Source organism: Myxine glutinosa, chromosome 10, assembly GCF_964187855.1.
Source record: "Myxine glutinosa chromosome 10, kmMyxGlut1.1, whole genome shotgun sequence".
Classification (NCBI taxonomy): Eukaryota; Metazoa; Chordata; class Myxini; order Myxiniformes; family Myxinidae; genus Myxine; species Myxine glutinosa.
In genome coordinates, this window is record NC_136270.1 from 26,678,198 (window position 1) to 26,703,887 (window position 25,690).

Below are 25,690 nucleotides of genomic sequence, written 5' to 3' on the forward strand. Positions count from 1 at the left end.
GCCCCGCTGAACTCTACTCAACTCTAACCTGGCTCCCAGAGCCTATCTGCGGCCTCACCTGGCCGAGAGACTACCAGTGGTGGCGTGCTCAACCAACCATACGCACTAACAGGCCACACGCCCAGCCATTCCACTTTACTCATGCACCAATCAAGCAATACTTTGCTACTTTCAGCACCACAGATGTCAATATCCAACCAAATTTACCTACTCCCTCTACCTACTTTTAAACTACCCTCCCCTGGTATTCGTGAAGGGGTCCATCCTTCCCCCATCCACTCCTTCGCACCATACACTCCACCCCACTCAATCCATACTCCATCTACTCCACACCATTCATTCCAGACCATTTATTCCACACACATCATTCTCGAGCATTGCCTCATTTGCTAACCAGCACTATAAGGACTTCATACGTAATGCCTCATTTCATGCGAAACCTCCAGCTCCTGCTCATACACAATTTCTTCACACACACAGCATCATTTAAGCTATCTACTCCCTTCTAATACGAGTGCGCCCCATCATCCCTTATACTAAGCACTCCCTCGTCGTTATCAACCAACTACTCTACTCTACGTCCCCACTACAGGTACAAAAGTCACAACTTAACTCTCAAGTCTCCTATGGTCATCTCTAGGTCCCTATACATTTATCCTAACCCTCCCGGGCTAGTTTGTACTGCCACCCCATAGATCTATAGCTCCTCTGCCCAAAGAATACGATGTGAGGGATGGTAGAGCCACCATTCCTCTACACCGTATACCATTTCTCAACACTGTTGCTATTCCATCAGTCCACTACTCTCGAGCCTCTCGGTGCGCCGTAATACATTTTCGTCACAGCTCGGCTTTGAAAAACCGAGCCATGTATCCTGGTGGTCTGTCTCCTGTAGGTTGGGTCCGTCCGGCATTTACGATTCTGGGGAGGAGGCATACTCGGTCCGAGATTCCAGGGTCCATCCTGGCGCGCGGAGCCTTCCGGTCTCCGGCCCGATGACCCAACCTCACCCGGTCAGAACACCGCCCCCACGAGGGGGCAAAGGACCGACCTGGCCCTTCTCCCCCGGAATCGTGCCGCTACGACACGGCACCGACCATACAGGGCGGAGCCCGGCCCGAATCGTGCACGGCGCTCCTTGCAGGAGTGACGCGGCAACGATCCCCGCAGCACACAAAGCGCACCACGCCCCGAGAGCTCGCGTCGGCTATACGTCGGCCCAACCGCTGCCCCGGTCAGCGTCGATGCTCCACTCGCATGCTCACACCACACGTTCCTTTTCTTACTCGCACATCCAGGCATCTCCATACACTCCATGCATTCCATGCATTCCTCTCGCGCACATTCTTGCGCATCCATTCTACTCGCACACCCCATCATCACACACTCCTCTGTTACACACCTCTCCTCCGTTACCTACTCCGTAACACTCACGGGTGTGCACTCTGTTGCACACCCACTCAGCGCACACCTACCCACGGGTGTGCAATCTCCTGTCGCACACCCAATAACACGCTCTGGTGTGCTCTCCCGCACACTCGCCACAACCAACTCAGGTGTGCATCCTCGCACACTCTTCTCATCCATCCCCCTCTCTTCCAACGCAGACTCTGTACCGCACTCATCACACATACACTCCGATGTGCTCTCGCACTCGGTATCACACTCTCGCTCCGGCGCACACTTTTGTCTCACACGCGCGCCATTTCCTCTCGTACATCTCACTTTTACACAGCGCACAAAGGACCTTCCACGAACGCCCGGGTGCCGTCTGGATTCCAAGCGCGCGAAAAATCCTTTCGCGCCAAATCTTTTCGCGCCATATACAGCCTGGCTTACCTTCGGGATCTTCTTCTCCACACGCACCTGCAAATCTTGATAAGGATTAGCAAGTATGGCATCATGATGTGAACATGGACTTTGCACAAGTTCCATTCCTTCCTTCCACGAGTGCTTTTCTAGGTCTGCCGTCTCTTCCGCCCCAATTTCCACTATTGCTTCTCTTTTAATTTCTTTTTCCTTGTTAAGCTCGACGACCGCTGGTGCTAATAAAATCAAATTTTCTAATTCTGCGGTCGCCGGCTTCCCCATACCCCGGGTCGCGGTTTCTATACCCGTCCACCCGGCTGTGCTCTGCTCAGGCTCGCTTTCCCCGCGCTTCTCAAGCCGCGCTACCTCATCGCGTACCCCCGCAACCCTTCCGCCCGATCTGCGGTCTGTCTCTCCCAATCTGCTCTATCTGGCCACCCACTCTGTTTCCAAACCCTGTCAACCCATCCTCCATTCCTTCCATTTGGTTCTCCTGGGTAGCCATTCTGTTTTCCAGCCCCATTATCCCTTCATTCATTTGGCTACTCACGTCCTCCAATTGGGCCCCTAATTTGTTCTCTAATCCCCCTAATTTGACGTCTAACCCTCCAATTTGACTTCCCAATTGCTCACTATTGGCCCTCATTTCTCCCATCTCCTTACTCAATCCCCCAATTTGGTTGCCCATTTGCTCCCCCATTCTATCCATTTTGGCACACAGTTGGGTCAGGAATAATCTGAGGTCAAACCCCATTTGCACAGCGGCCCCAGCCGCCACCGCGGGCTCGGCCTCCGCCGCCATGTGCGCGGCGCCGCCATTTTGCGCGCCTGCAACCCCCGCTACCACACCTTCTTCGTTTTCCTCCTCCATCTCTCCCACTTCTTCCCTGGGGTCCTGGGTTGACTCTAACCCTTCCTCTGGCTCCTCATTTTCCCCCACTGGCATCCGATCGCCTTGATTATAATCCATGGCACGATTTAATTTAGATCTTGTATAAAATTTCGGCCGCTCGAAATTTTGACCAAATTTGTCCAGATGATAAAAAATTTGGTTCGGGCTTCAAATCCCACTCCCAGACACCAATTGCTACGGATCTCGGGGGTCGGCTCTCCCCTTATCAAGGGGGGGTTAATCCCCTTGTCTTTTTAGCTGGCCGTCCCGAGTCCTTCAAAGTTATAACGCTCCTTCCGGTCGGTATTAGCTAGGGTCATTGGTCAAAGTAGTCCCAAATACCTACTTACTAACCCGACCGTAAAGCAGGGAAATAACTCCCGCTCGAACCACGGATGTGATGGAAAATGCCGAGCGGATAGCAATCCGCGATCCGAGCTATTAACAAATGACTAGACCCGATTGTAGCGGTTCCTAATCGTGCCACAGGTACTCAATTGAGAAAAGACGAAAGCGAAGGGATTAAGACGAAACCAGAAAGAACAGGTGAATTTATTACAAAACAAAACGAAAAGGAAAGGAAAGAATGTACAAGAGAGGAAGAAGAAGAAGCAGGACACAGGGCAGTCTTAAAAACAGTCTTAAGTTATGACCCCAGACAAACATACACACTCACACGGGGATTGTAGCTGGTAGGGTGGAAGGTCCAGGTAGATCGTCCAGGCAATGGGGTCCAGGCTCCAGTTCAGGCTCCGGTTCAGCGGGCGAAAACCCGGCAGGCAGCTCTGCGTATCGTTGGAACGCGACCGGACCTTACATATAGCGGGGGGACTGGGATGCTTCGTACGTAATAACTGTACGTTCGCGCCAAACGCTCTCCCTCTCAAAGTCCTTTCAATGCGCGCGCCTCCAACACGTCCGTACAAGTTCATTGCAAATGTGCGCGCCTCCAACACCGCGTAAGTCTTCCGAAATAAGTACGTGAAAGGGCTTTGCATTCGCGCTTATATCATGCGAGCCAAGATCACTCCGCGCTTCATAAAGCCACGCCCACCTGTGATATTCCCTCAGCCCTGGTTGGCTGGTGAGGGCTTACCGGCCACGCCTTTGACGGCTGGTTGACAGGCCACCCCTTGTTCTTGGCGTTCCGCCCCCTTTTTCCTCGGGCCTAACTGCATGGCTTATGGCGTCGTTTGAGCGAGCTCACGGGCCGCAGCGAAGGCTGCCGCTGCTGGCAGAGGCGTGTAATGGCGTTGCTTGGAGAGGGAGGTTGCAAAATGGATGAAAGGGCCTACTCCTTATTTGATTGACGCAACGCAGATTCAACGATTGGAAACACGGCCTTATCTAAAACACATAATAATGAAATAACTGAGTTCCTATGGTGGCCTACGTGTTGCTTGTGGACTAACTCGGGGTGCAACCTTTAACCGTTAATGTCATATTTACAAGTGATTATTTATTTACAAAAGTGTGGGTTCTAAAACCGCAACAATATCATATATATATATATATATATATATATATATATATATATATATATATATATATATATATATATATATTGTTATTGATCGCGGCTAGATGTTATAGACCGAGCGGTTGGTGACCGCGACCTAACAAACTTACCCGATTCCACCCGAACGTTGACTAATCGCGCTACGCTAGATCAATTGAGGAAAGGACACACGGCTGGATTAAAATGACACGACACCAAGGGTTCAGTTCTCAAGACCTCCGGAGGAGGTTATATTAGGGCGGAAGGTCAGATTACAACTACAAGAGGGACAGCATAGAAAGGCAGGCACTTAGACACACTTATCTTATTCCCGACAGACCACAGATAAACAGGACAAAAACTGACTCACACGGGGATTGATGGCAAGGAAAGCGGGTATTCGATGGCCAGCACAAGGTGCACCTTGTGCTCAGGGACAGGATAGCGCGGCCCAAAAGATGCAGGAGGTCTCTCAGCGCTCGGAGGTAGTGACTTCTCTTTTTCCAAGCTGGGGGCGCATCTCTCGTCACATCCGGTAAGTCGCTGCGTATATCCGGCGGGGAGTGACACGCCCTCGGCTCGTTAGCTCCGCCCCAGATGGAATCGGTCCGCCCTTCTTATTGGGTGCGGGGGGGTTACCAGGCTCCGCCCTTGACGAGGAGCTGACAGCCAGCCCCTTCGTGGTAACCCCGTGGAGCGCATGGGTAATGGCGGCTAACCGAGCCAGAGTGAGGACGCACACTCCCCGCGCGCGCCGTTGTTGTAGTTGTTGTAGTTGTTGTTGTAGTTGTTGTTGTAGTTGTTGTTTGGGGAAGAAGATGGGAGGAGGTATGGGAAGGTCCTAAACTCACTACTGGTGCCATATAATCACATTCTGGTGCAACGAAGAGTCAGAATTAATGGAAACGAGTCCTTAACTGACATAGACTAAGAATAACTAGCAAGATGTCCGAAAGTTGTCTACGTGAGATGCGGTGGACCTGGGCACGACATTTAATGGGGGAAAAAGGGGAAGGTCGGTTCTACAGAGTGTTATTTACAGGCAATGGGACTAGGGAATGGGGGATTGGGGATAGTTGGGGAGTATTGGGGAAATAGGGGAGTATTTACAAGCGGATATTGAGGCCAAGTCCCATATCCGCAACATTGCACCCTTCTCTACCCTCGGGGCGTCCCGACCCGATAAATTTTTACCTATTTTAGTGTGGCACTCAGATGTAGTTCCCTCTACTATTAACTCTACCCTGAGTGCGACAGTTTTACAGATATTCACAAATGAGTAAATATGTCCCCCTGCGACGTTGCACCCTTCTCCTCTCAGAAACACACCCACAGGATAACCGAATCGCGGAAAGAATTCGCAAACTAAACATACAGCCGGTAGGGAGCATTATTTACACAAGACTACGCTGATATTTACACTACGATCCAGGACCTGTTTTTGGAGGAACACATGCAGATGTTATGCATAGAAGAGCACGCATGCCAGCATATCGATACACCAACCCACGAGTGCTCTGTGGCCTTACGGCCTTTAATAATGTGCAGAGCACCCCATCCAAGCACCAAAAGCACCACCCCAGCACCAATCGGTGCACCAATAAAATGTTTAGTAATCATGGTGTGGTGTCGCAGCCGGCCGATGTTCTGCCGCTGGTCTTGCCTTCCTGTGGTGCACTTGGCCTTCTTACTTCCTTCAAAAATAAAGAAAGGCGCCAACCGCGTCCATTTCTGTATTGTGGCCGTCAGGGGGCCAACTATAAGTGGTTCACCTGTTTGGCATAGGTGCCACGTTGACCCAGAGGTCCATCAATGGGTGGTGCTTGGCCGCAAAAGAACTGCGGTCCATTGTGGGTGGCCACAAACATTGCGGTCCATATGGTGTATCGATCCAGGCAGCAAGCAGCGAAAGTGCAGGCCCACAACTGCGTAGCCAGCACCTCTCTCTCCTCTCTCTCTACCCCAAAGCCAGATCCTCGGAGGTGGGAGACAAAAGAAGAAGACAAGTGAGTAAGGTGGTAAGGGCGCAAAAGTGCACGCAACATTAGGTAATGCACACTAGGGGCACATGGGAACCAGGTGAGACAGGTACGTTCCTACCGTACGCTCCCCCCCCCCCCCCCACCAGGTAACCTACATGGCCCCTCCCTTACCCCTTACTGTATCCACACAACACAACACTACCCATAAACATCTATTTTACAAATCAACAAACGTCCCTACTGTCTTCCCCGTTCCTCCCATAAACCAAATTCGTCTTCTCTCCCTCCTAACCAATCAAATTTGCCATTTTCAACTCTCATCAAAATTTGCCATCTCCAACTCAACATCATAATTTGCTATCACCAATTCATCATCAGTCCCTCCTAGGGAGGGAGAGATGGAATCACCCCAATGTCTCATCCACGTCGTGATGCGTCTCACAAATCCAACAGCAATCCTTACTTCCTGCAACACAAAACAAAGAAAACACAGGTGTGGAGTCGTCATCACCACAGGTAAGTGGCTGCGTATGGTGCGACAGGTTCATTAATCCTAACTATTTCCTAAATGACTTTAACAACTTTACACTACCCGGGGTCTTTCTCCGGCCAAACCATTGGCCCTCTTACACTATGGGTTCTAAAAACCAATTCCCATTGAGCAAACTGTGGTGCTTTTCAATTTGGGGTCTCACTCCCCCGATTCATCTCCCGGTGCCCTCGCACAATTTCTGGGCCGCGACGTGTACCTCTCCCAGCGGGTCTACCCACCTGCACACCCCCACCACTGCAGTTGCCTCCGAGCTTACCTGCTCCTTACCCTAACCTAACTACCTGGGGAAGGCCCTCTGGCACTCTCCCCACTCGGTGCCCTCTCTGGCACTGGGCTACCCGATCCATACCCGGGATCCTCAGGCACCCACTCACAACTACCGGCTCCCAGAGCCCACCTGCGGCCTCACCTGGCCGACATCCTCACAGTGGTGGAGTGCCCAACCAACTACACACACTAACAGGCTACACGCCCAGCCATTTCCACAACACTAATGCACCCATCCACAATACCATTCTGCAACCGCACCACAAATGCCAATATCCAACCACAATTTACCTATACCCTCTACCTAACACTTACACTACCCGCCCCGGGTACTCGTGAAAGGGGTCCACTCTTCCCCCATCCACACCTTCGCACCATGCACACCACTCCGTACCACTTACTCCAACTCTCTCCACACACCTGTACTTGCACACCTGTGCTCTCACACCTGGTGCCACCTGCACCCTTCTCTCCCCAAGCGCATTCGCGCTGATCCACAACACTCATTACTCACACACTGCTCCACACACCTGTCCAGTTGCACACCTGTGCAATCACACCTGTTCCATTCTCACACACACGGCATCATCTCAGCTAACTACTCCCTTCTAAAACTTGCGCTTCCCAGTCGTCCCTTTAAACTATTGCGCTCCCTCGTCATTATCATCCACACTAAACTACCTGCGTCCCCACTACAGGTATCAGTCACTAACTAAACTTAACGTTACCTAATGTCATCTTCTAGGGCCCTATCAATATAACCTAACCCACCCGGGCTAGTTTTCACTGCCATACACCCCATAATCTATTGCTCCTTTGCCCCCATGGGAAGGTTGGCAGGGATGCCACCCTTACCCACCGGGCCCATCGCTCACTTCCAATTTTGCACATCAAATTTCAACAAATCAAAAATTTGCCAATCACTGCCCATCATCTGCCAATCACTACTGCCAATCCTTTGCCAATCAAATTTTGTTTTTCTCTAATTTCGGGGCCAAAACACTAACCTCATCACCCAGTCTACTCACTAATGCCTCTCGGTGCGCCAATTCCCGTCCAAAGCCCGGCTTCGTAAAGCCAAGCCATGAATGCGGGTTGTTCTGTGCCAGCGGCTGGATACGTCCCGCATTCGGTGCAGGGAAGGAGGTTTACCCGGGCCGAGATCCCACGCACCATCTCGGCACGGAGCCATCCCATGGCTCGATCTCGACCTGCCGGAATGCCTCAACAAAAAGTGGTCGCCATGACGACCCTTTCTATCGGGCTGCCCGCTCCGCCTAGTGGAGCACGGACGCGGCCGTTCCACGCGAGGCCCAGCACGCACCGAGGGCCCGCTTCGGCTAAAAGTCGACCTAACCTCTAACCTGGTTACCGTCGATGCTTCACCTGGATTCTTACACCCCGCAGCCCGTTCCTTGCTCACACATCCAGCCGTCTCCATGCTCCTCGTCGTACCTTTCCTTACACACCCAGGTACTCTCATTCCACTCACAGACTTGGTCACACACCTGACCACCGAACACTTTGGCACACATTCGTTGGTCGCACACCTCACCAACACACCTCTTCGCGCCCCCTCCTCTGTGACAATCACAGGTGTGCTCTCATTCGCACACCCAACCACGTGCCTCACTACCAATTCCAGCGTGCATTCCCACTCACGCTCTACCATTCCAGGTGTGCTTCCTTTCTCACCTGTCACAACCAACTCACGCTCCGTGTCACTCTTACTCCTCTCACCACCACTCTTGACAACGCACTCGCCCTTACTCCCGACAGCGCACTCTTTCCTCATGCACCTGTCCGTTACACACCTCTCTCGCGCACACCCTTGCGCACACTCTCCCGTCACACCCTCTGTAACACTCACCACAGGTGTGCATTCTTCCTTGCCTTTGACAGCGCACTCTTTCCCCATGCACCTGTCCGTCACACACCTTTCTCGCGCACACCCTTGCGCACACTCTCCCGTCACACCCTCTGTAACACTTACCACACCGCGCTTCCATGTGCTCCCTCGCACACGCGCTACGACCGACTCGCTCTCGCCAGCACCCTCACTCCTTGGCACGCACTTTTTCCTCACACACCCCAGAGTCGGACTTTCTCGCACACCTCCTTTTTCGCACACCAGACCTGTCGCACACTTCACCAACGGCCTCTCACGAACACCCGGGTCCATCTCGACCCCCAAGCTTCTTAAATCACCTGGCGCATCATACGCACGACCATATTGGTCACCACTTACACCGGGTCCTCTTCCTCTTCGCTTCTCCTCCATCACCTGCGAATCCCTCATCCAGTTAATGAGCACATCATCACGATCCAAACACAGACTTTGGACCAATTCTTTTACTTCCTCCTTTATCTCCTTCTTATCCCCTCTCCGTCGCTTCTTAATTTCGCTCATCCCTTCTTCCACTTCTTCTAATTTCTGCTTCACCTCTTTTATTCCCCGGTACGTCTCCTCAAGCTCGTCCTCCAAGGCTACCTTGACCGTTTCCATGTGCGTCCTCACCTGCCGGTCCTTCGTCTCCATTACCTCTATCACCTCGTCCAGCCTCGTTGTCAGTCCCTCACGTACCATCTGACATTCCCTCTTCGTCGCTACCAAGTCATCTTTTAGTTCTTTCTGTGTCGCTTTTAAACCTCCTAATCCCGCAGTGTTCCTTTGAACCTGCTCCACTAACTCCGTCTGTCCCACCGTCAGCTGCTCCACCTCCTGCGTCAGGTCCTCTATGCCCCCTTGTAACTTTACAGTCCCCTTTCTCACCTCCTTCTCCATGTGCTCCTTACAGTGCCTCACCTCCTCGCGCACTCCTCCGACCTCCTCACTCACTCCTCTTCTGATCTCCTCTCCCATCACTTGCATCTCCTGCCCAGATGCCACCCTCATCTGCTCCATTTCCTCCCTGTGAGCATCCAGTTTGGTTTCTACCCCCATTCTGACCCCCTCTATCTGCTGCCCCATTTGTTTAACTTCCCTTTCCGCTTGGTCCCTCATGTCCCTCAATTTGCCTTCCATGGTGTTTTCTAACCCCTCTAACCCTTTTTGCATCCCTTCCATTTGATTCTCTTGAGCGGCCATTCTGTTTTCTACCCACTTTAACCCCTCCTGTATTTCCCCTAATCTACTGTCTAATTTCCCAAATTTCTCGTCTAATCCCTTAAAATTATTGTCTAACCCCTCACCGGTACCCCTCGCTTCGTCCCTCATTACCCCCATTTGGCCCTCCAATCGCTCACTATCAGCCCTCATTTGCTCACTCTGAGCATCCATCCGGCTCCCCAAACCTCCAATTTGGTCTCCCATTTGTTCCATAAAGGCCCTCATTTGCAGGAGGAAAAGGTTCGAATCCACCAGGGGCGCTGCCACGGTCGCGGGCGCGGTGACCAGCGAGGCGCCATTTTGTGCGTCTGCTACCCTCGCTGCTTCGCTCTCCTCGCGTCCCTCAATTTGGTCCTGGACCGACCCTGCCTCACTCTCCACTACCGGACCCCAGCCGACTTGGTCTGCCATAGCGCGACTTTCAAAATTCGGGTTTTTATATTTTGTAAAACACAATCAAATTTCGCCTTTATAATTTCGAGCGCGTAAACGCGCTCCGGGTCCAATCTCACTCCTCGACACCAATTGTTATTGATCGCGGCTAGATGTTATAGACCGAGCGGTTGGTGACCGCGACCTAACAAACTTACCCGATTCCACCCGAACGTTGACTAATCGCGCTACGCTAGATCAATTGAGGAAAGGACACACGGCTGGATTAAAATGACACGACACCAAGGGTTCAGTTCTCAAGACCTCCGGAGGAGGTTATATTAGGGCGGAAGGTCAGATTACAACTACAAGAGGGACAGCATAGAAAGGCAGGCACTTAGACACACTTATCTTATTCCCGACAGACCACAGATAAACAGGACAAAAACTGACTCACACGGGGATTGATGGCAAGGAAAGCGGGTATTCGATGGCCAGCACAAGGTGCACCTTGTGCTCAGGGACAGGATAGCGCGGCCCAAAAGATGCAGGAGGTCTCTCAGCGCTCGGAGGTAGTGACTTCTCTTTTTCCAAGCTGGGGGCGCATCTCTCGTCACATCCGGTAAGTCGCTGCGTATATCCGGCGGGGAGTGACACGCCCTCGGCTCGTTAGCTCCGCCCCAGATGGAATCGGTCCGCCCTTCTTATTGGGTGCGGGGGGGTTACCAGGCTCCGCCCTTGACGAGGAGCTGACAGCCAGCCCCTTCGTGGTAACCCCGTGGAGCGCATGGGTAATGGCGGCTAACCGAGCCAGAGTGAGGACGCACACTCCCCGCGCGCGCCGTTGTTGTAGTTGTTGTAGTTGTTGTTGTAGTTGTTGTTGTAGTTGTTGTTTGGGGAAGAAGATGGGAGGAGGTATGGGAAGGTCCTAAACTCACTACTGGTGCCATATAATCACATTCTGGTGCAACGAAGAGTCAGAATTAATGGAAACGAGTCCTTAACTGACATAGACTAAGAATAACTAGCAAGATGTCCGAAAGTTGTCTACGTGAGATGCGGTGGACCTGGGCACGACATTTAATGGGGGAAAAAGGGGAAGGTCGGTTCTACAGAGTGTTATTTACAGGCAATGGGACTAGGGAATGGGGGATTGGGGATAGTTGGGGAGTATTGGGGAAATAGGGGAGTATTTACAAGCGGATATTGAGGCCAAGTCCCATATCCGCAACATTGCACCCTTCTCTACCCTCGGGGCGTCCCGACCCGATAAATTTTTACCTATTTTAGTGTGGCACTCAGATGTAGTTCCCTCTACTATTAACTCTACCCTGAGTGCGACAGTTTTACAGATATTCACAAATGAGTAAATATGTCCCCCTGCGACGTTGCACCCTTCTCCTCTCAGAAACACACCCACAGGATAACCGAATCGCGGAAAGAATTCGCAAACTAAACATACAGCCGGTAGGGAGCATTATTTACACAAGACTACGCTGATATTTACACTACGATCCAGGACCTGTTTTTGGAGGAACACATGCAGATGTTATGCATAGAAGAGCACGCATGCCAGCATATCGATACACCAACCCACGAGTGCTCTGTGGCCTTACGGCCTTTAATAATGTGCAGAGCACCCCATCCAAGCACCAAAAGCACCACCCCAGCACCAATCGGTGCACCAATAAAATGTTTAGTAATCATGGTGTGGTGTCGCAGCCGGCCGATGTTCTGCCGCTGGTCTTGCCTTCCTGTGGTGCACTTGGCCTTCTTACTTCCTTCAAAAATAAAGAAAGGCGCCAACCGCGTCCATTTCTGTATTGTGGCCGTCAGGGGGCCAACTATAAGTGGTTCACCTGTTTGGCATAGGTGCCACGTTGACCCAGAGGTCCATCAATGGGTGGTGCTTGGCCGCAAAAGAACTGCGGTCCATTGTGGGTGGCCACAAACATTGCGGTCCATATGGTGTATCGATCCAGGCAGCAAGCAGCGAAAGTGCAGGCCCACAACTGCGTAGCCAGCACCTCTCTCTCCTCTCTCTCTACCCCAAAGCCAGATCCTCGGAGGTGGGAGACAAAAGAAGAAGACAAGTGAGTAAGGTGGTAAGGGCGCAAAAGTGCACGCAACATTAGGTAATGCACACTAGGGGCACATGGGAACCAGGTGAGACAGGTACGTTCCTACCGTACGCTCCCCCCCCCCCCCCCCCCACCAGGTAACCTACATGGCCCCTCCCTTACCCCTTACTGTATCCACACAACACAACACTACCCATAAACATCTATTTTACAAATCAACAAACGTCCCTACTGTCTTCCCCGTTCCTCCCATAAACCAAATTCGTCTTCTCTCCCTCCTAACCAATCAAATTTGCCATTTTCAACTCTCATCAAAATTTGCCATCTCCAACTCAACATCATAATTTGCTATCACCAATTCATCATCAGTCCCTCCTAGGGAGGGAGAGATGGAATCACCCCAATGTCTCATCCACGTCGTGATGCGTCTCACAAATCCAACAGCAATCCTTACTTCCTGCAACACAAAACAAAGAAAACACAGGTGTGGAGTCGTCATCACCACAGGTAAGTGGCTGCGTATGGTGCGACAGGTTCATTAATCCTAACTATTTCCTAAATGACTTTAACAACTTTACACTACCCGGGGTCTTTCTCCGGCCAAACCATTGGCCCTCTTACACTATGGGTTCTAAAAACCAATTCCCATTGAGCAAACTGTGGTGCTTTTCAATTTGGGGTCTCACTCCCCCGATTCATCTCCCGGTGCCCTCGCACAATTTCTGGGCCGCGACGTGTACCTCTCCCAGCGGGTCTACCCACCTGCACACCCCCACCACTGCAGTTGCCTCCGAGCTTACCTGCTCCTTACCCTAACCTAACTACTTGGGGAAGGCCCTCTGGCACTCTCCCCACTCGGTGCCCTCTCTGGCACTGGGCTACCCGATCCATACCCGGGATCCTCAGGCACCCACTCACAACTACCGGCTCCCAGAGCCCACCTGCGGCCTCACCTGGCCGACATCCTCACAGTGGTGGAGTGCCCAACCAACTACACACACTAACAGGCTACACGCCCAGCCATTTCCACAACACTAATGCACCCATCCACAATACCATTCTGCAACCGCACCACAAATGCCAATATCCAACCACAATTTACCTATACCCTCTACCTAACACTTACACTACCCGCCCCGGGTACTCGTGAAAGGGGTCCACTCTTCCCCCATCCACACCTTCGCACCATGCACACCACTCCGTACCACTTACTCCAACTCTCTCCACACACCTGTACTTGCACCTGTGCTCTCACACCTGGTGCCACCTGCACCCTTCTCTCCCCAAGCGCATTCGCGCTGATCCACAACACTCATTACTCACACACTGCTCCACACACCTGTCCAGTTGCACACCTGTGCAATCACACCTGTTCCATTCTCACACACACGGCATCATCTCAGCTAACTACTCCCTTCTAAAACTTGCGCTTCCCAGTCGTCCCTTTAAACTATTGCGCTCCCTCGTCATTATCATCCACACTAAACTACCTGCGTCCCCACTACAGGTATCAGTCACTAACTAAACTTAACGTTACCTAATGTCATCTTCTAGGGCCCTATCAATATAACCTAACCCACCCGGGCTAGTTTTCACTGCCATACACCCCATAATCTATTGCTCCTTTGCCCCCATGGGAAGGTTGGCAGGGATGCCACCCTTACCCACCGGGCCCATCGCTCACTTCCAATTTTGCACATCAAATTTCAACAAATCAAAAATTTGCCAATCACTGCCCATCATCTGCCAATCACTACTGCCAATCCTTTGCCAATCAAATTTTGTTTTTCTCTAATTTCGGGGCCAAAACACTAACCTCATCACCCAGTCTACTCACTAATGCCTCTCGGTGCGCCAATTCCCGTCCAAAGCCCGGCTTCGTAAAGCCAAGCCATGAATGCGGGTTGTTCTGTGCCAGCGGCTGGATACGTCCCGCATTCGGTGCAGGGAAGGAGGTTTACCCGGGCCGAGATCCCACGCACCATCTCGGCACGGAGCCATCCCATGGCTCGATCTCGACCTGCCGGAATGCCTCAACAAAAAGTGGTCGCCATGACGACCCTTTCTATCGGGCTGCCCGCTCCGCCTAGTGGAGCACGGACGCGGCCGTTCCACGCGAGGCCCAGCACGCACCGAGGGCCCGCTTCGGCTAAAAGTCGACCTAACCTCTAACCTGGTTACCGTCGATGCTTCACCTGGATTCTTACACCCCGCAGCCCGTTCCTTGCTCACACATCCAGCCGTCTCCATGCTCCTCGTCGTACCTTTCCTTACACACCCAGGTACTCTCATTCCACTCACAGACTTGGTCACACACCTGACCACCGAACACTTTGGCACACATTCGTTGGTCGCACACCTCACCAACACACCTCTTCGCGCCCCCTCCTCTGTGACAATCACAGGTGTGCTCTCATTCGCACACCCAACCACGTGCCTCACTACCAATTCCAGCGTGCATTCCCACTCACGCTCTACCATTCCAGGTGTGCTTCCTTTCTCACCTGTCACAACCAACTCACGCTCCGTGTCACTCTTACTCCTCTCACCACCACTCTTGACAACGCACTCGCCCTTACTCCCGACAGCGCACTCTTTCCTCATGCACCTGTCCGTTACACACCTCTCTCGCGCACACCCTTGCGCACACTCTCCCGTCACACCCTCTGTAACACTCACCACAGGTGTGCATTCTTCCTTGCCTTTGACAGCGCACTCTTTCCCCATGCACCTGTCCGTCACACACCTTTCTCGCGCACACCCTTGCGCACACTCTCCCGTCACACCCTCTGTAACACTTACCACACCGCGCTTCCATGTGCTCCCTCGCACACGCGCTACGACCGACTCGCTCTCGCCAGCACCCTCACTCCTTGGCACGCACTTTTTCCTCACACACCCCAGAGTCGGACTTTCTCGCACACCTCCTTTTTCGCACACCAGACCTGTCGCACACTTCACCAACGGCCTCTCACGAACACCCGGGTCCATCTCGACCCCCAAGCTTCTTAAATCACCTGGCGCATCATACGCACGACCATATTGGTCACCACTTACACCGGGTCCTCTTCCTCTTCGCTTCTCCTCCATCACCTGCGAATCCCTCATCCAGTTAATGAGCACATCATCACGATCCAAACACAGACTTTGGACCAATTCTTTTACTTCCTCCTTTATCTCCTTCTTATCCCCTCTCCGTCGCTTCTTAATTTCGCTCATCCCTTCTTCCACTTCTTCTAATTTCTGCTTCACCTCTTTTATTCCCCGGTACGTCTCCTCAAGCTCGTCCTCCAAGGCTACCTTGACCGTTTCCATGTGCGTCCTCACCTGCCGGTCCTTCGTCTCCATTACCTCTATCACCTCGTCCAGCCTCGTTGTCAGTCCCTCACGTACCATCTGACATTCCCTCTTCGTCGCTACCAAGTCATCTTTTAGTTCTTTCTGTGTCGCTTTTAAACCTCCTAATCCCGCAGTGTTCCTTTGAACCTGCTCCACTAACTCCGTCTGTCCCACCGTCAGCTGCTCCACCTCCTGCGTCAGGTCCTCTATGCCCCCTTGTAACTTTACAGTCCCCTTTCTCACCTCCTTCTCCATGTGCTCCTTGCAGTGCCTCACCTCCTCGCGCACTCCTCCGACCTCCTCACTCACTCCTCTTCTGATCTCCTCTCCCATCACTTGCATCTCCTGCCCAGATGCCACCCTCATCTGCTCCATTTCCTCCCTGTGAGCATCCAGTTTGGTTTCTACCCCCATTCTGACCCCCTCTATCTGCTGCCCCATTTGTTTAACTTCCCTTTCCGCTTGGTCCCTCATGTCCCTCAATTTGCCTTCCATGGTGTTTTCTAACCCCTCTAACCCTTTTTGCATCCCTTCCATTTGATTCTCTTGAGCGGCCATTCTGTTTTCTACCCACTTTAACCCCTCCTGTATTTCCCCTAATCTACTGTCTAATTTCCCAAATTTCTCGTCTAATCCCTTAAAATTATTGTCTAACCCCTCACCGGTACCCCTCGCTTCGTCCCTCATTACCCCCATTTGGCCCTCCAATCGCTCACTATCAGCCCTCATTTGCTCACTCTGAGCATCCATCCGGCTCCCCAAACCTCCAATTTGGTCTCCCATTTGTTCCATAAAGGCCCTCATTTGCAGGAGGAAAAGGTTCGAATCCACCAGGGGCGCTGCCACGGTCGCGGGCGCGGTGACCAGCGAGGCGCCATTTTGTGCGTCTGCTACCCTCGCTGCTTCGCTCTCCTCGCGTCCCTCAATTTGGTCCTGGACCGACCCTGCCTCACTCTCCACTACCGGACCCCAGCCGACTTGGTCTGCCATAGCGCGACTTTCAAAATTCGGGTTTTTATATTTTGTAAAACACAATCAAATTTCGCCTTTATAATTTCGAGCGCGTAAACGCGCTCCGGGTCCAATCTCACTCCTCGACACCAATTGTTATTGATCGCGGCTAGATGTTATAGACCGAGCGGTTGGTGACCGCGACCTAACAAACTTACCCGATTCCACCCGAACGTTGACTAATCGCGCTACGCTAGATCAATTGAGGAAAGGACACACGGCTGGATTAAAATGACACGACACCAAGGGTTCAGTTCTCAAGACCTCCGGAGGAGGTTATATTAGGGCGGAAGGTCAGATTACAACTACAAGAGGGACAGCATAGAAAGGCAGGCACTTAGACACACTTATCTTATTCCCGACAGACCACAGATAAACAGGACAAAAACTGACTCACACGGGGATTGATGGCAAGGAAAGCGGGTATTCGATGGCCAGCACAAGGTGCACCTTGTGCTCAGGGACAGGATAGCGCGGCCCAAAAGATGCAGGAGGTCTCTCAGCGCTCGGAGGTAGTGACTTCTCTTTTTCCAAGCTGGGGGCGCATCTCTCGTCACATCCGGTAAGTCGCTGCGTATATCCGGCGGGGAGTGACACGCCCTCGGCTCGTTAGCTCCGCCCCAGATGGAATCGGTCCGCCCTTCTTATTGGGTGCGGGGGGGTTACCAGGCTCCGCCCTTGACGAGGAGCTGACAGCCAGCCCCTTCGTGGTAACCCCGTGGAGCGCATGGGTAATGGCGGCTAACCGAGCCGGAGTGAGGACGCACACTCCCCGCGCGCGCCGTTGTTGTAGTTGTTGTAGTTGTTGTTGTAGTTGTTGTTGTAGTTGTTGTTTGGGGAAGAAGATGGGAGGAGGTATGGGAAGGTCCTAAACTCACTACTGGTGCCATATAATCACATTCTGGTGCAACGAAGAGTCAGAATTAATGGAAACGAGTCCTTAACTGACATAGACTAAGAATAACTAGCAAGATGTCCGAAAGTTGTCTACGTGAGATGCGGTGGACCTGGGCACGACATTTAATGGGGGAAAAAGGGGAAGGTCGGTTCTACAGAGTGTTATTTACAGGCAATGGGACTAGGGAATGGGGGATTGGGGATAGTTGGGGAGTATTGGGGAAATAGGGGAGTATTTACAAGCGGATATTGAGGCCAAGTCCCATATCCGCAACAATATATATATATATATATATATATATATATATATATATATATATATATATATATATATATGTATATATATATATATATATGTATAATTTTTTTTAATTGACTGCTTACCTTAATCAAGTTCCTCATGGAGCATCCGCCCCTCCCCCCTCCCCCGGTCCTTTCACAAGCACAAGCACACAATATGATAATAACCAGTTTTCACTTTCAGCAGTATTCTCCCAGTCCATATGCACTCCGATCAAGATAATTGTCAAATTATTGTTGTAAACTCCTAGCGGGGCGTTGCGCTGCCGTAGTTGCAGGAAACCTGTGTTTGTGAATAACCCAATATATGGCTCCGGCTTCTCTGCACTAATAGCTTGTGTCAATGTGATACAGGATTGGTTCCGCTGCACCATGAGAGGATGGATCATTCGGGCAACAAACAGATGATCACATCATTGTCCATGCAGAAATGGAAGGTAAAATGTTTGTTTTGACTACATTCTTCAATAAAGAATACTGTAGTTGTTTTGAACACTAATTGTAATTTTCTTGCAAAAATGAGAGTCCAAGGCTCATGGAGAATTAAGTGCTTTTATAAAATAAATTACAAAGGCGTCATTTTCGATGAAATTCCGAAAGGGCAGATAATATTAAGTGGCACCAGTGTCGTGAGAAATGTTTGAGAGGTTTAATGAAGTCAGTGGCCAATGTTTTGAGAATCTGATGCACAGTGAGTGCATTCAGAAAGTATTCTGACCCCTTCACTTGTTTCACATTTTGTTATGTTGCAGCCTAATGCTGAAATCGTTCAAATTCATTTTTCCCCTCATCAATCTACACTCAATACCCCATAATGACAAAGAGAAAACAGGATTTTAGAAAGTTTTGCAAGTTTATTAAAAAGAAAAAACTGAAATATCACATTCACATAAGTATTCAGACCCTTTGCTATGACACTTGAAATTTAGCTCAGGTGCCTCCCATTTCTCTTGATCATCTTTGAGATATTTATACACCTTGATTGGAGTCCACCTGTGGTAAATTCAATTGATTGGACATGATTTGGAAAGGCACACACCTGTCTATATAAGGTCTCACAGCTGACAATGCATGTCGGAGCAAAAACCAAGTCATGAGGTCGAAGGAACTGCCGGCAGGGCTCAGAGACAGGATTGTGTCGAGGCACAGATCTAGGGAAGCCTACAAAAAAAATTCTGCTGCATTGAAGGTTCCCAAGAGCACAGTGGCCTCCACAATTCTTAAATGGAAGAAGTTTGGAACAACCAGGACTCTTCCAAGAGCTGGCCGCCTGGCCAAACTGAGCAATCGGGGGAGAAGGGCCTTGGTAAGAGAGGTGACCAAGAACTCGATGATCACTCTGGCTGAGCTCCAGAGATCCTGTGTACCTACCGTCTGCCGCATATAGAAGAAAGAAAATAGAAAAAATTCCGAGCTTGATCTCCACCTTTTAGGAAATGTTTAGATTTTGTTTGTTTGTTTTTTTCAGTCGAAAAATCGAGCCTCACGAAAGTGCTAGTTGACAAAATGCAATGATCTGACAGTGGTGCCACTGGTAGATAAAACAAGAGAATGAGCTCTTGGGTCACTCATAGTGAGTAGTTTGGAATAACTGTCACTCAAGCTTTTGAGTCTCACTATCTGCCATGATCTTTCCTGGGTAAACCACATTTCCAAGCTGGCCTCCAAAGCCAGTCGCCGACTGGGCATCCTCCGTCGTGCGAAGTCCTTCCTTGGCACACCTGAGCTCCTCACCACATACAAGGCTTTCATCCGCAGCTCAATGGAATACTGTTCTCCCCTCTGGGCTGGTGCTCCTGCCTCACACCTAGCTCGTCTTCACGCTGTTGAAAGCAAAGCGTTCAGAATCATTGGAATCTCCCACGATGAAGCTAACTCCGAGGGCCTTTCACTCACTCACCGCAGGCAGGTTGGTGGTCTTTCTGTCTTCTACCGACTCCTCTCCGGCCTTGCTCCCCCAGCTCTCTCTGTGCTCTGTCCCCCAAATATTCCTGCAGGTCGCACAAGATCTGCCTGCAACCCTCTTATGGTTAAACTGCCAAAATCACACTCTCTATTCACCTTCACTCTTTCGTTCTTCTTTTCTCCCGCCTCTGGAACAAACTCCCTCACTCTCTTCAATCCCACTCCTCCCTCCAGGTCTTTGAAACAGCTGTTCACCACCCTCCGAGGGCCTTTCACTCACTCACCGCAGGCAGGTTGGTGGTCTTTCTGTCTTCTACCGACTCCTCTCTGGCCTTGCTCCCCCAGCTCTCTCTGTGCTTTGTCCCCCAAATATTCCTACAGGTTTCACAAGATCTGCCAGCAACCCTCTGATGGTTAAACTGCCGAAATCGTGGCTCTCTGCTCACCTTCACTCTTTCATTCCTCTTTTCTCCCGCCTCTGGAACAAACTCCCACACTCCCTTCAATCCCACTCCTCCCTCCAGGTCTTTAAAACAGCTGTTCACCACCATCTCTTATCTCTCCCCATCCAAAACCTTGATCTTTTCTACCCCCACGAATTCACCCCAGATCCACCTTGTTTGATTGAAATTCCAACTTCTTTCCTGGAAGTTCTGGCAGTGTCCATATGTTTTATACCTCTCCCACCCCCCTCCCCCTTCACATGCCCCCCCCCAAAGCCCTCTCCCTCCCACAGATCTCTCGATGTCCCTGCTCTCAGATGTTGTGTTTGTGTTCTTCCCCCTCTCGCCCCATCTTGTCTCCCGCTCCCCATGTTATATGTTTTATGTGTTGGTTTGTCTTTCTGTGTGATTAATGTTAGCTCTTTCACGAGCCTCGATATTGTATACAAAAAATAATAAAAATCCCATCTTCCCCCATCCAAAACCTTGATCTTTTCTACCCCCGCTAATTTCACCCCAAATCCACTTTTTTGAAATACCAACTTCTTTCCTGGAAGTCATTGGTGTCCTTGTGTTTTATACTTTTCCCACCCCCCCCCCCCCCCCTCTTCCCACGCCCTCCTCGCCCCAAGCCCTCTCCCTCCCACACATCTCCCGATGTCCCTGCTCTCAAATGTTGTGTTTGTGTGCTTCCCCTTCTCTCCCCATCTTGTCTACCGCTCCCTCTTTTTATATATTTTGTTTGTCTGTTTGATTTGTTTGTGTGATAAATGTTGGCTCTTTCACAAGCCTCGATTCTGTATTTTAAAAAAAGAAAAAAAAAAAGTATTGTTGTTGCAAGTGTTTGAAATAAATAATTAAGACCTCATCTTCTTCTTCTCTTGCCTTTAAGAGGTGAGGTCCAATGGTACTAATATTCTGCCCTGCCTTGACCATGATACTCCTCACTTCCCTCTGTCCTCAACCAACTCTCCCCACCCTCCAACAACCGCTACCTTATTGCCTCACACAATCCTCCCATCTCAGCCACGGTCTACCTCTTCCTCCTCCCTCTCCCTAAACCTATCCTCTCTTTGCCATTTTTTCTTCCTCCATCCGCACCAAGTGTCCAGCGCACTTCAGCCAGCATTTCACCAATCTCTCCGTCAAGCTCATCTGCACACCAATCTCCAACCTCAGTTCATCCATACTCCTTCCATCCACCCTCTTCATTCTCGCAATCCTTCTGGCACAATTGTTCTCAGACCTGCAGCTTCTGTTGTCTCTCTATCAGTGCCACCCTCTCCAGACCACTTCCACATCATTCCTCACCTTATCTCCAGCTCTCCTTTTTGCTCTTGTATGTTGCCCATACAGGTGCAATCCAATGTAAATGTTCTCAATGACATTAATGTTATTTTAATGTAAAATGAGTGAGTGTGTGCATGTGTGTATGCTCTATTGTTAATGTCCTCGATACTTTAACAGCCCCAGTTAGGTATTCTCATCTTTGTGTGGGTTAACCAGGAAGAGGTTTTGCCCCAAGTCTTTCACAAACCGGTTGGCCAGGTCTGAGCTATATATCTGTTTTTAAGCCGTTTTGACCCTGATGAACCCAAATCTCCACCCATTGGAGTATGAACCGGTGGTCAAATCCAAAAAAATAGTTACCTATTTCATGCACCCCCCAATGTTGATTGCATATACAAAGTTTCATTAAAGTGTTTAAAATGTGCCTGTAATTCCATGTTTTGGTATTTGACTTTCTGACCCAGGGGGTGGGGGGAAAAAATGATACTGCTCTTGCACCTTTGCCATGTGGTGATCATAACGACCACGTTTGGTGAATTTCTGCCCAAATGTTTAGGAGATAGCATGATGGACAGAGCCGATTACAATATCCCGCCAGTTTGTTTTTTTCTTCAAGAAGCGCAAGGATAAAAGAACATAAAATTAAGAACATAAAAGAACATAAAGATAAAAGATCATAAAACTTACACTTTAAGAGATTAAGTTGATGCGCTTGTAAAATAACTATAATTCATCCCTTCCTGGTTTTGCTTTTCAGGAGATAATCGATACACTCCATATCCATCAAGCTTTGATTCCTGTTCCTGCAGTCTTCTCAGGAACTGAGATGCAACCGTAAAAATGCAACCATACTCATAATGAATCTTGAAGAATGGATGTTTTTTTTTTTGTTTGTTTGTTTTGCTCCTACTTGTTTCCTGTTTTTCTTTGGTCGTATTTATTGAACAAAGGGTCCTGGCATTTTGTGGCACTCAATTCATTCCAGTCTTTCGTTCATTTGTAAAGGTAATGTTGCCATAGTATTTCTCTTTGCAGGCAAAGTATTTGATTGTATTTTGTGCCATTTGTGTGTGAAGATGACGGGTTAATCCATCATTTTACACTTGTAAGTATTAAAGATACTGTTACAGACGTGGCTTGGATGTTATTTACCGAGCGGTTTTGGTATGACCACGTCTGCACAAGATTATACTCGAACGTTGACTAGTCGCGCTACGCTAGGGCAATAAAGGAAAAGGACACACGGCTGGGTTTCAAATGACACGACTCCAAGGGTTCAGTTCTCAAGACCTCCGGAGGAGATTATATTCGTTATGGAAGGTCAGATTACAGGGACGAGAGGGACAGCAAAGGAAGATAGGCACTTAGACACAACCTTATATTAACCCCAACAGACGACAGGTAAACGGGACAAGGCTGACTCACACGGGGATTGATGGCAGGAAAGCGGGTATCGATGGCTCCAGGTGCACCTGGGCTCAGGGCAGGATCGACTCGGTCCAAAAGATGCAGGAGGTCTCTCAGCGCTCGGAGGTGGCTCTCTTGGCTTCTCAAAGCTCAAGCTCGGGGCGCATCTGACGTCACATCCGGCGCGGGGCCGCGTATATCCGGCGGGGAGTGACACGCCCTCGGCTCGTTAGCTCCGCCTCGTGGAATCGGCACGTTGCTTCTCATTGGGTGCGTGCGGGGGGGTTACCGGCTCCGCCCTTGACGAGGAGCTGACAAGGAGCCCCTTTGTGGTAACCCCGTGGAGCGCATGGTCTGGAGCGCGTTGTCTGGAGCGCATTGTCGATGGCGGATAACCGAGCCGGTGGGAGGACGCACACTCCCCCCCGCGCAGCGCCGTGCCCCTCTGTTGTTGTAGACGGGGAAGAAGATGGGAGGAGGTATGGGAAAGGTCCTAAACTCACTACTGGTGCCATATAATCACATTCTGGTGCAACGAAGAGTCATAATTAATGGAAACGAGGCCTTAACTGACATAGACTAAGAATAACTAGCAAGATGTCCGAAAGTTGTCTACGTGTGGTGCGGTGGACCTGGGCACGACATTTAATGGGGGAATAAGGGGAAGGTCGGCTCTACTGATTGTTGTTTACAGACAATGGGACTAGGGAATGGGGGATTGGGGATAGTTGGGGAGTATTGGGGAAATAGGGGAATATTTACAAGCGGATATGGAGGCCAAATTCCATATTCGCAACATTGCACCCTTCTCTACCCTCGGGGCGTCCCGACCCGATAAATTTTTACCTACTTTAGTGTGGCACGCAATGTAGTTCCCTCTACTATTAACTCTACCCTGAGTGCGACAGTTTTACAGATATTCACAAATGAGTAAATATGTCCCCCTGCGACGTTGCACCCTTCTCCTCACAGAAACACACCCACAGGATAACCGAATCCGGAAAGAATCCTCAAACTAAACATACAGCCGGTAGGGAGCATTATTTACACAAGACTACGCTGATATTTACACTACGATCCAGGACCTGTTTTTGGAGGAACACATGCAGATGTTATGCATAGAGAGAGCACGCATGCTAGCATCGATACACCAACCCACGAGTGCTCTGTGGCCTACGGCCTTTAATAATGTGCAGAGCACCCCTTCCAAGCATCAAGCACCACCCCATCACACAGTGAGCACCATCCGGTGCACCAATAAAGTGTCTATGAATCATTGTGTGGCTGCTGCTGGTCTTGCCTTCGTGTGGTGCACTTGGCCTTCTTACTTCTTTTCAAAAATAAAGAAAGGCGCCAACCGCGTCCATTTCTATATTGCGGCCGTCAGGGGGCCAACTGTTAGTGGTTCACCTGTTTGGCATAGGTGCCACGTTGACCCATAGGTCCTTCCACGGGTGGTGCTTGGCCGCAAAAGAACTGCGGTCCATTGTGGGTGGCCACAAACATTGCGGTCCGTATGGTGTATCGATCCAAGCAGCAAGCAGCGAAAGTGCAGGCCCACAACTGCGTAGCCAGCACCTCTCTCTCCTCTCTCTCTACCCCAAAGCCAGATCCTCGGAGGTGGGAGACAAAAGAAGCAGACAAGTGAGTAAGGTGGTAAGGGCGCAAAAGTGCACGCAATACAAGATGATGCACACTGGGGGCACATGGGAACCAGGTGAGACAGGTACGTTCCTATCGTACGCCCCCCCCCCCCCCACCAGGTAACCTACATGGCCCCTCCCTTACCCCTTACTGCATCCACAAAACACAACACTACCCATAAACATCTACTTTACAAATCAACAAACATCCCTACTGTCTTCCCCGTTCCTCCCATAAACCAAATTCGTCTTCTCTCCCTCCTAACCAATCAAATTTGCCATTTTCAACTCTCATCAAAATTTGCCATTACCAATTCATCATCAGTCCCTCCTAGGGAGGGAGAGATGGAATCACCCCAATGTCTCATCCACGTCGTGATGCGTCTCACAAATCCACAGCAATCTCATTTCCTGCTACAAACCAAGAAAACACAGGTGTGGAGTCATCATCATCACCTCAGGTAAGTGGCTGCGTATGGTGCGACAGGTTCATCAATCCTAACTATCTCCTAAATGACTTTAACAACTTTACACTACCCGGGGTCTTTCTCCGGCCAAACCATTGGCCCTCTTACACTATGGGTTCTAAAAACCAATTCCCATTGGCCAAACTGTGGTGCTCTTCAATTTGGGGTCTCACTCCCCCGATTCATCTCCCGGTGCCCTCGCACAATTTCTGGGCTGCGGCGTGTACCTCTCCCAGCGGGTCTACCCACCTGCACACCTCCACCACTGTAGTTGCCTCCGAGCTTACCTGTTCCTTACCCTAACCTATCTACCTGGGGAAGGCCCTCTGGCGCTCTCCCCACTCCGTGCCCTCTCTGGCACTGGGCTGCCCGATCCACACCCGGGATCCTCAGGCACCCACTCACAACTACCGGCTCCCAGAGCC

The 25,690-nt window shown here is 50.5% G+C and overlaps 1 protein-coding gene across 2 annotated transcripts in view; it reads left to right on the plus strand.

Annotated features, from left to right (window-relative positions):
- Positions 1-22,880, plus strand: part of LOC137434306 (EP300-interacting inhibitor of differentiation 3-like) — a 91,154-nt gene extending 68,274 nt beyond the window's left edge. For both annotated transcript variants that reach the window (XM_078785478.1, XM_078785479.1), the window contains 2 exons: positions 18,465-18,547; positions 22,506-22,880. In XM_078785478.1, coding sequence (XP_078641604.1) covers positions 18,465-18,547; positions 22,506-22,586 — 164 coding nt within the window. In that variant the 3' untranslated portion in view covers positions 22,587-22,880. The remainder of the gene's footprint in view (positions 1-18,464; positions 18,548-22,505) is intronic.
- The last annotated feature ends 2,810 nt before the right edge of the window (positions 22,881-25,690 follow it).